General features: G+C 45.5%; 1 protein-coding gene and 1 long non-coding RNA gene across 2 annotated transcripts; one reads left to right on the forward strand and one right to left on the reverse strand.

Annotated features, from left to right (window-relative positions):
* Nucleotides 1-20: 20 nt before the first annotated feature.
* Nucleotides 21-7,803, reverse strand: ADPRH (ADP-ribosylarginine hydrolase). Its single transcript, XM_004278523.4, has 4 exons — nucleotides 7,001-7,803; nucleotides 5,600-5,925; nucleotides 3,508-3,868; nucleotides 21-2,141 (listed from the first exon to the last, which is right to left on the reverse strand). The coding sequence occupies exons 1-4, from the start codon at nucleotides 7,030-7,032 to the stop codon at nucleotides 1,739-1,741; spliced, it is 1,122 nt and encodes a 373-aa protein (XP_004278571.2). The 5' UTR covers nucleotides 7,033-7,803; the 3' UTR covers nucleotides 21-1,738.
* A 1,233-nt stretch (nucleotides 7,804-9,036) lies between these two features.
* On the forward strand, nucleotides 9,037-9,919 carry LOC125964478 (uncharacterized). Its single transcript, XR_007477530.1, has 2 exons — nucleotides 9,037-9,168; nucleotides 9,373-9,919. It is a non-coding gene; the product is annotated as an uncharacterized LOC125964478 (long non-coding RNA).
* The last annotated feature ends 1,463 nt before the right edge of the window (nucleotides 9,920-11,382 follow it).

Consider the following 11,382-nt stretch of genomic DNA (forward strand, 5'->3'; position numbering starts at 1 on the left):
CGTTTGGTAGTGTATATATGTCCACGCCATTCTCTCACTTCGTCCCGGCTCACATCAGAGTTTTTTGAACCAGAAAAAGAGCTTTGGAATTTTCTTCTCTCTTTACGTATAAAAGAATAATAAACCTCATGCCTTTGCTGGAGTCCTGCTTCAAATACAGAGTTGAGAGCTTTTTCTCATTTAAGTCAGCACACAGGCCTGGTTAAAGCATCACACCTCTATTTCTCTCAGGCCGGCACAGGTCACTCCTGACAATCATGAAGCAGAGGGCATCCGAAACAGATGAGACACTGTGTGTTGAAAGCGTTCACATCAACACAAATTGATGAACTTCCAAAGTAAATACTGAATCTCTCTAATGGGCCAGACGGGGAGGCCACAAAAAGAATAAGACACAAGCCCTCACAAGTAGCCTGAGATCGTCCCCAGAAGACACACAGTCACCACACAACAGGATCAGTGTGGTGAGAGGGCTAGAGACAGAAGGCTGTGGGTGTAGTGAGGAGCCTGAACGGTCAGAGCAGGTTTCATCCAGGAGATGCTACCTGAGCTGGGGCTCGAAAGGGGAAGAGGAGAGGGAAGAGCACCGAGGAATGAAGAAAGGGGGTGAGTATTCATTGTACATGATTAGAAGTGCAGCATGATCAATTTGCTCTTTGTAAAGATCACTCTGGAGGGCGATGAGGAAGGCAGTACTGCAATTTGAGGCACCAGATAGGAAGCTAATAAACAACATTCATTTAATATACACTGATTAAGTATCTCCTGTGTGCCCAGGCACCAGGCTAGGTTCTGTCTAGAGGAGAATAAAGGCAAGCAAATAGGCAACAACAAACTGGCACCATATCAACTGCCATGCCCAGGAAATGAGAGGGCGCAGCTAGGAGCAGCCTCTCCTCAGACTTGAGTAGCTTGGATTGCAGAAATCCAGCTGAAACATACTTGGTGCAAAAAGGTAAAAGAATAACAGATTTGAAGGATATTTAGGAGGTAGAACCAACCAGCAGATGCTATTGGGACCCCACATATACCCCTCACTGTTCCCATGCGCCATACAGCTTGCCACTGCAAACATCTCTGAGACTTTACCTGAGGACACTCGTGTTTGGCTAGCGCAAGAGGCAGGCCAGGAAGCACCAGGGAGTTAGCACGCCTGGGAGTGGTCCTCCACCAACATCAGATAGAAGTCGGTGGGACAACTCTGAGTGCCTTACGCAGAGGACCCAGACGGACCGATTCCCAACTGCCCACATTGGTAACATGCTCATTAACGCACCTTGTCCTGGCTCCCCCACCTTCCCAGTCTCACTTCCCCATTCTCCTAACAGTGCTTCCTGGAATCACCCCCCAAATAAACTACTTGCACTCAAATCCTTGTCTCAGAGTCCACTTTGGGGAACCCACCCTAAAACAAACAGAAAAAAACTTAGCGAAAGATCAGATGGTAAAAATGAAGACTCAATATGAGGCTATGAGATTTCTAATTTGGGAGACGCTGATGCCATCAACTGAGATAAAGACTCTTCAGGATAGGAAGAGGGGTAGATTTGGGGTGGGGGGCGAGGACAGAATAAGTTTGGAAAGACTGACCTTCAGGTACCCAAGGGACTGTTATCTCAAAATTCCCTGAGTACAAGGTTAAGACTCTTGACTTTGAAAAAAGTGAAACTGAGCAGAAAAGGGACTACACAAGAGGAGAAACCACCAGAAATGAATGTCACTTCTCCCTAAAGGGGAGTTACGTATCTTCCTTTGACCTAAGAGAATACAAAGCCCTAGCTATCTCTTCCAGCCGGTTTCTGTATTCTAGCTTCTCATAGTTGAAGGGACTCACTCCTTTAAGACCATACATCGCTCCCCACCAACAGCCAGCAATGGCAGCTGTAGAATCACTGTCTCCACCGTGGAAAAAGGCTCGGTGGGCAAGCTCCTCCCAGGAGTCTCCTGCAGCCAGGATGGCATCGTAGGCAATCATGGGGGCATCATGTCCACTGCTGCCGCCCCAGCCAGAGTAGCTCACGGAGGTGTAGAACTGATCCCTCTCCTTCACATCAAAAGGCTTGGGGAAGGTAGGGGCTGATCTGCCATCCCAAATCCCTCTGAGTTTTAGGTACTTTTTCCATTGGTCTTGGAAGTAAGACCTGTAGGAAGGAAAAAAATCTACAGTCAATTGAAAAAATAAAGTCAAAAGCCATTAGGAAAGGTACCAGATAGATGTGTGAGCAGGGAAAGCTCCAAGATGACTTCAACTTCTGGTACTAAAATCATATGATATAAAAAAATCAAAATGAGCTCTAAGTGACATTCATTCAATAAATTTTTGCTAAGGAATGATGTCAATAAGGCATTGATACCTGTTGCTACATAAAGAAGATATACAGCAAGTTAAAGGTGAGAAATAAAGGTTTGTTTTTCCTGAGTTGAGAATCATGGCAAGTGTCAACTTTCAAGGGTGAACTTTATGTATTTAGCCTGTCATTATATATTTTATTTTATTATTTACTTTATATTATTTTCTTAACAAAAATTGTACATATTCAAGGCTGTATGACATGATGATTTGATATACATATACATAATGAAATGATCACTACCATCAACCTAATTAACACATCATCTCCTTATACGGTTACTATTTTTTTTTAAGAGAGAACTTTGGAGCATCATGACCATGGGTGATTTCATTAGAAAGCCTCAGTAAGCGGGCCACTCACTGTTGTGGTCTCTCCCATTGTGGAGCACAGGCTCCGGACGCACAGGCTCAGTGGCCATGGCTCACGGGCCCAGCCGCTCCACGGCATGTGGGATCTTCCTGGACCACGGCAGGAACCCGTGTCCCCTGCATCAGCAGGCAGACTCTCAACCACTGCACCACCAGGGAAGCCCTGGACCTTTTTATTCTAAGAAAGGGAACGTGAAATGAATTCAAGAAAAGGGGAAGATGTGGCCTTACCACTTATTAATTAGCTGGTGGAAAAACCTATCTCTAGATAATTTTAGCCAAGGATTTCACAGTATTGAGTGTCAAGACAACACTGAAAAAACAAGTTCCAGGAAATAAGCAGGGAAGTTCATCTCAGTAAAGAATAGCCATAGGGACTTCCCTGGTGGTCCAGTGGTTAAGACTCTGTGCTTCCACTGCAGGGGGCATGGGTTCGATCCCTGGTCAGGGAACTGAGATTCTGCATGCCACGTGGTGTGGCCAGAAAAAAAAAAAGAACAGCCACAAAAACTATAGAGAACAGGATCTCTACGCATGAGGGAAGCAGTGTAGCTGCCTTACTCCCTGAGGTCTTCACTTGGCGACCTGGTGGCCACCACCACTGGGACTGTACTTGAAATCCTTAGCAGGTGGGTGGGGAGGCAGCTGGATGCGGTGGACGACAGAACTGGATGGTGAGAACCAGGATGGTTGCTATGATCTATGAGCTTTAGGCATACACATGCACGCATGTGCACACACAGGTTCAACAATCTTCTAGCAGGAGCGTGCAGCTACAAACTTACCAGTGTTGAAGATTCTGCTCCACGAAGTAGCCTGATTGGACAATGTACTTTTTAGCTTCCGGTAGCACCTCCATCAGTCCTTTTCCCCACTGCTGGGGAGGCTTGCCGTTCACAGCATAGGCTGTAAAAAGAGCAGACACGAGGGCTCCCAGGAAGCCTGTGGGATGGTGGTGGGTCATCCGGCCACTCTCAACGCTCACCTGGATCAGGGTGTCCAGCTGGCTGTGGTGAGGGAACCGGAGACCGATGCACATGGCCCGCACGGCAGCCCCGCAGCCACCCTCATGGCTGTTAAAGGGAATCCTCCAGCCATCAGCTTTGTCTGGCTCCAGCAGCATGGCGTTCTGCATTGAGGCGCCCCCTGGGGAGAGTCCGGTATGGGGTCAGTGTACCCCAAAGCGAAGCCCCCGCAGGATGAGAGAACCAAGCCCCATCTCCAGCTTTCCTTGATGGAAAGGGAAAGAGAAAAAGTATGATGATGAATGTCCCCAAACTCCAAACCCCAAATCCCAGAGCAACATTGTGCCTTACTTACACCAGAGTACTTATACTAGACGCCCCTAGGTTTATGGAGCGGGGAGCTTTTCATCAGGAGGTGTTATTGGCTGAATTGTATTCCCCAAAATTCATATGTTGAAGCCCTAACCCCTAGTACTTCGGAATGTGACTGTATTTGGAGATAGGGCAGAGATGATGAAGTTAAAGTGAGAATGTTAGGGTGGGCCCTAATTCAGTCTGATCAGTGTCCTAATAAGCAGAGGAAATTTGGAGACACAAAGAGACACCAGGAATGTGTGCTTTGAGAGGGCACAGCTAGAAGGAAACTGTCTGCAAGCCAAAGAGAAAGGTCTCCAGAAGAAATGAAACCGACACCTTGATCTCAGGCTTCTGGCTTCCAAAACAGTGAGAAAATAAATGTCCGTTGTTTAAGCCAGCCGGTCTGAGGTTATTTTGTTACAGCAGGTCAAGCTAACTAATACAGGAGGAGCTGGGGGAAAGGCGATTCACATCAGCTGGTGGCCCAAGTGGCTGTAAAAAGTTCCCAAAGTGAGCAGGAACCACTTGTGAGCAACCTGGAACCAGAAAAGGGGTCTCTACATGACCTTTTCCAGTCTTCTTTAAAAAGAAAAAAAATTTTCTTTATTAAAGAAAACTCAGAAGCTATAAATAAGTAAAACGAAAATAAGAAACTATAAATACCCCTATCACCCACATACAATGATTAACATCTTTGTGTATATTCTTCCAGACCTCTCCCAACAGAGATATACATATATACTTTTTATTTTACATATATACTTTTAATGAAAATGGGTTCAGAAATGAAACTGAGTTATTTATAGTGAGATGGATGGACCCAGAGTCTGTCATACAAAATGAAGTCAGAAAGAGAAAAACAAATACCGTATGCTAACACATATATATGGAATCTAAAAAAAAAAAAAAGGTTATGAAGAACCTAGGGGCAGGATGGGAATAAAGACGCAGACTTACTAGAGAATGGACTTGAGGACATGGGGAGGGGGAAGGGTAAGCTGGGACAAAGTGAGAGAGTGGCATGGACATATATACACTACCAAATGTAAAATAGATAGCTAGTGGGAAGCAGCCACATAGCACAGGGAGATCAGCTGGTGCTTTGTGACCACCTAGAGGGGTGGGATAGGGAGGGTGGGAGGGAGGGAGACGCAAGAGGGAAGAGATATGAGGATATATGTATATGTATAGCTGATTCACTTTGTTATAAAGCAGAAACTAACACACCATTGTAAAGCAATTATACTCCAATAAAGATGTTTAAAAAAAAAAAAGAAAGAAAATGGGTTCATAAGATAGTGTTTTGTAACCTAATTTTTTTTACTTAATATACAATATCTTTCCATATTGGTAAATAGTTATCTGCATAATTTAAATGGCTGCAGATGTGTCACCATAATTAAATAAATTACAGAACATTCAGGTTGTTTCTATTTGTGAAACAACTATAAAAACTAATGTCTCCTTGAAATTTAAATCTCATTCAATATTTTTAATGATTTCCTTGGGCCTGTTTATTCTCCACTTGCTCAGGACCTCCACTGGCTGCTCTCACCTGGTGCCCGGCCATTCATGTCTCCCATGCAGTTTTGGTAATGCTTAGCAAGGATGGAATACAGGTGAGCCAAGTCCGAGACTTTGCCAGCTTCCAGGAGAGCGTCTGCCGTGGCCAGATGCATCACCGTGTCATCACTGACTCTCCACCTCTCCACATCTATGGCATCCAAACCGCCAAGCTGGGCCAGCTGCCTGTGAATCTTTTCCCCATTCCGGAGGAACTCCCACTTCCCGTTGAAGTACCCCAAGGCATCTCCAGCTGCACTCAGCACCATGGCTGCCACATACTTCTTGATCAATTCCACGCTCATGGTGAGGCTGTCTCTGGGGGAATATAAAGACACACAGAGGATGGGGAGAAAAAAAAAAAATCAGAAAAAATAATAGCCCTATCTACATTTTACTGAGCACTCACACCTTGCAGGCACAGTATTAAGGATATCTCATTTAATCCTCACAACTGCTCTATGGGGAGTGGAATAGGCCCATTTTACAGATGAGTAAATCAGCCACGCAGTATCAGAAATGTTATGTGACTTAGGTCACAGAGCTAATTAATGGCAGGGCTGGCATTCCAACTTAGATCCATCTGACTCCAAAGCCCACAATTTAACTACGATTCCATCTTTGCCTCTCCTTGGGTGGCAAGCCCATTAAATTCTGCAAGTCAAAGCAAGCTTGTCATTTTCTCTTTTTGGTTTGAATTTGGCCTTGGAATGCATCCCTCCTTTACTTAAATATTAACACTTTCCATTGGTATCACAATGCACTGTTTGCAAAGCACCCACACATCCTGCCTCATAAGTAGGCCTGGATTACAGTATGCACTTCACAGATATTGCAGCACTATTTACAACAGCCAGGTCATGGAAGCAACCTAAATGCCCATCGACAGACAAATGGATAAAGAAGATGTGGTACATATATACAATGGAATATTACTCAGCCATAAAAGTGAAAGAAATTGGGTCATTTGTTGAGAGATGGATGGATCTAGAGACTGTCATACAGAGTGAAGTAAGTCAGAAAGAGAAAAACAAATATCGTATATTAACGCATATATGTGGAACCTAGAAAAATGGTACAGATGAACCAGTTTGCAGGGCAGAAATAGAGACACAGATGTAGAGAACAAACGCATGGACACCAAGTGGGGAAAGCAGCGGGGCGGTGGTGGTGGTGGTGTGATGAATTGGGCGATTGGGATTGACATGTATACACTGATGTGTATAAAACTGATGACTAATAAGAACCTGCTGTATAAAAAAAATAATAAAATTACAAAAAAAAAACCCAGAAAGCATGGTCAGAGAGGGTAAATTCACAGAAGCAATAAATGGAGGCACTGGGACCCAAATCTTCTGATTCTGGGCCCTTGACTCAGCACAGACCTACTTACCTTGAGCAACCTCTTTGTGCTTCACCCTCCATACCTGTAAAGTGGTGGCAAAAACAGCAACAACCTCGTGGGTTTGTTATGAGGAATAAGTGAATTAATTTTTACAAAGCACCTAGAACAGTGCTTTGCACATAGTAAGCAGTATTTTTATTATTCATACACAACCAGGGAAAATGATTTTTCTATTAATTGAACTAGAAGACTGTACTTTCTCCCACAACCTTCCTTTCAACAGCAATATTTAAATTTTGTTTTCCTTCTAAATGATTGAGTTCTAGAGTCCTGGGGTCTCAGCGAACACTCTCTCCATGAATCTAATCCCCAGTAAAGTGCTGGTTTCCCTGTCGGTGCGTTTCCAGTTCCCCATTGTGCCCTATAGCCTGTAGTGTTCACCTCCAAAGCCCTCCACTGTCTGCTCCCACTCTATCAGCCACTCTACTTGCCCTGACCAGGAGAACACTTGCAAACGCTGGTGGGCCAGCTCATCCTCCCTCAGCTCAAGTTCTTTCCCCATCCAAGATGCCTTCCTCTCCTCCTCTTCCCTAAAATCTATTTACTCAGGGTTAAGTTCAAGTCATTGGGCTTCCAAGAGTCCTCCTCCAGCTGCACTGCTGTGGGCCAGGAAATACAGACTGGCAAGCACCTGAGAAAAATGATGACAGACTGAGCAGACCATTACTGAGTTACTGATCACGCTGAGTTAACTGGTTCCCAAAGGCTATTTGTAAAACATTACTTACATTTTATTTTATTTATTTATTTTTTGCTGTACTCGGGCCTCTCACTGCTGTGGCCTCTCCCATTGCGGAGCACAGGCTCGGGACGCGCAGGCTCAGCGGCCATGGCTCACGGGCCCAGCCGCTCCGCGGCCTGTGGGATCTTCCCGGATCGGGGCACGAACCCGTGTCCCCTGCATCGGCAGGCGGACTCTCAACCACTGCGCCACCAGGGAAGCCCTACTTACATATTTTATTGTTTATAAATGATGCTTAGGAACTGGCGTTCTGGGCTGATAGTCCTGGCTCTGCCCAGAATCAGGTGTGTGATTGTGGACAAGCCACCCATCCTGGATCTCAACCTTCCCATGGTAAATTGGATTGCGGGGCAGGAGGGGAGCTAGCGAGGCAGCCTGGGCTCCTGTCTCTGCGCTGAGTGCTTCAGAGTCCAAGCTTAGTTGGCTTCTGAAGATCAATCTTTAACCCTCTATACCCTCTTCCAAAGTCCTCAGCTTCTTTTCTGTAATTCCTCTGGCTCCACCCGAATGTGTTTTTATGAGTTTTGAGTGAGGCTAGGGGCGATGACCACCTCGTTCTGTGGGGAAATTTCCTTTAGCTTTGACACCGTACTGCTCTGGCCTCCCGCTCTCAGAACGCTGATATTCTCTAAACTCCTCTAACTTTTCCAGTTTATAGGCTCATTCCCGAACTATAAATTCACAACTGAGATCTGGGCAGCTGCTTCCCGGCAGTCCTCTGCTATTTTTTGGGGGGGGGGGGGGTGGGGAGCAGGCGAGTGGGGAACAGGTCCAGGCCCGACAAGGGGTGGGGGGTGGCCCCCGGGGCACCGCGGGGGAGGAGCGCGCGGGGGACGCGGGCGAGGAGGGTGGGGAGGAGGGGCGGGCGGCACTGGTCGCCGGCAGGCTAGGAGCGCGGGTGTGGGAGCCGACAGCGGGGACGGGTACCTGGTGGCCACGAGGCGGGCACGGCGCGCGGGCTCAGGGCGGGGCCGGGCGCGGGGAAGTCTGGGTGCGAGGAGGCCCAGGGCGGACCCTGCTGCGGCGCCCGCGGACCACGCCCAGGTTCAACGTAGCTGGACGAGTGCCGGGCGCAGCTTTCGGCTCGGGCGAGGCGCGGAGCCTTCTGCGCCCAAGCCGGGTGGCGGGACCCCCGTCACCGGCGCCCTCAGCTCCGGAGGGCGCCGGGGAGCACCAGGAGCCGCGAATTGGCGCTGCTCTGCTCCCCCCGCCCCCACACGCTTTTGAGAGACTGTTGGAGACTCACGTGTGACCCCGGGTTGACGCCTCGGCCTTTCCTCCAGTCCAGCTCCTCTGGGCAGTGAACAGCGTGTGGCCCCTGACTCGGAAAAGGGTGTTTAGTGTGTGCGCGGCCTTTGTCACGGTCTGGGCCCCTCACGCATAAAATGGGACAATAATAGTACCTACCTCTTAGGTTGGTTGTTAGAATTTAATTAATTTTAACTCTTGTCATTTGTTTGGTTGCAGAATAGAATTTTTTCATCCTGATAGCAAAGAAAAACTAAGAGTATTTTTGTCTGAATAAATATCATCTGAAAAATACTAGAATCACCATATGCAAGTATTCTATATACTTCTCAAGAATTTTGATTTGCTGTGCTTATCTTTCTCGCTACAGGCATTAAACACCTACTGTGTACCAGGTGGATGCTAGGTCCTGGCACAGACCTGCTCTCATGGACTGCACCCAGCTGAGTGATCTCATCTTAGCCTGTTGATTTGTTTGTTTTTTAATAAAATGTTCCTTTTTTATGATAAAAAAATAATGCATACTTCCAGTAGAAAAGTTGAGAAAACTTTTAGAAATCTCTCTTAAAAACACATCTCTCAGGGACTTCCCTGGTGGTGCAGTGCTTAAGAATCCACCTGCCCATGCAGGGGACACGGCTTGGAGCCCTGGTCCGGGAAGATCCCACACGCCAGGGAGCAACTACACCCGTGAGCCACAACTACTGAGCCCGCGTGCCGCAACTACTGAAGCCCACGCGCCTAGAGCCCGTGCTTCACAAGAGAAGCCACCACAGTAAGAAGCCCGCGCACCACAACAAAGAGTAGCCCCTGCTCGCCGCAACTAGAGAAAAGCCCACGTGCAGCAACAAAGACCCAACGCAGCCAAAACTAACTAACTAAATAAATAAAAACTCTTATGTGTTCACAAAGATAAATGTTTCTGGATTTCTTTGCAGAATTGTTTCTCATAGCAGAAAATTGGAAATAACCTCAATCTCTGTTTAGAGTGGAGAGTGAGTTTCCTTCTCCTAAATTAGGGCATAATTATGAATAAATTATTCATAATTATGAATTATTTTAATTACCTTTCCAAAAAGGTAGACATTTAAATCAGTAGACTTTGGGTAAATAATCAGGCTCACAAGGAAAGAGCTTGGAGACATTTTGTTAAGTAAAAAAGTCAAGTTTTCGAGTGAGTAATATACATGGTCTATTTATGGAAGAAAAAAGAGCTGTGTGTGTGTGTAAAATGACTGAAAGAATACATGTCACATTGTTAGTAATGATTATAATTACCTCTCAGGAGGCTAATGGGAGGGTTTGCTGGGAGTAGGGAGAGAGAGAAGGGGAAATTTTTCACATTAAGAATTTTTCTTTTACATGTAGAAAGAAATTTTAGAAAGCACAGGAAAAAAACCACATTCCACCACTCAGATTTTAAATACTTACAATATTTTATGCACATTAAAAAAAATTGGATCATTTTGTATATACAATTTTATATCCTTTTTTTTTAACCACTGAGCTTCACATTGTAAGCATTTCTCTGTGTCATTTGTGACAGTATCATTACTATAATTGAATCCAAATGTTCAGATAAGGTAATGCCTCTAGGGTAAACTCCCTTTCACGTTGATACCAAGAAATATGAGGCTCTGATGTTCAGTTTCTCTCCAACCCATACCATGGCCAAGGCTAGTTCAACAGAAGGAAAACAGAAGCATAGATAACTGAAAAACAGGAGATTAAACAAATCTTTGCCACTTCGTGGGCCTGAATGTGTAAATACCATGCCACCATGCCTCATTAAGTCATGAGAGCTAAAATTAAAAAAAAAAAAGAGCTAACAGGAAATGGTTAATAGACAGGGCCCCTTGAACTCTGCAGCAAACACAAAATAACAAAACGTTTCAAAGGAAAAACAGACCACAGAATAGGACCACAATACACACCTGTTAAAATGATTTAAAGTGGGGAAAAAATGAAGTAGAGGCTTTTTAGAAGAAAGCTGGTCCAGGAGAAATAGGAAGCCCAAAGCGGCTGTTCACATACATATGCTGTATCATGAACTCACTTCAGAAGACTTAGTGAGCATCTGTGGTGGTTAATTTTATGTATCAACTTGGCTAGGAAATAGTACCCAGATATTTGGTCAAACATTTTCTAGATGTTTCTGTGAAGATATTTTTAAGCTGAGATTAACATTAAAATCAGTAGACGTGGAGCCAGCTGATTATCTTCCATGTAAGTGGCACTTAACCTATTCAGTTGAAGGCCTTAATAGAAAAGAGACGGCTCTCACCCAAGGAAGAAGAAATTCTACCAGCAGACTGTCTTCAGATGGAGCTGCTACTTCAACCCTTAACCTGCGTCTGCAGCCTGCTGGCCTAGCCTGCAG

Source organism: Orcinus orca, chromosome 5 (assembly GCF_937001465.1).
Source record: "Orcinus orca chromosome 5, mOrcOrc1.1, whole genome shotgun sequence".
Taxonomy (NCBI): Eukaryota; Metazoa; Chordata; class Mammalia; order Artiodactyla; family Delphinidae; genus Orcinus; species Orcinus orca.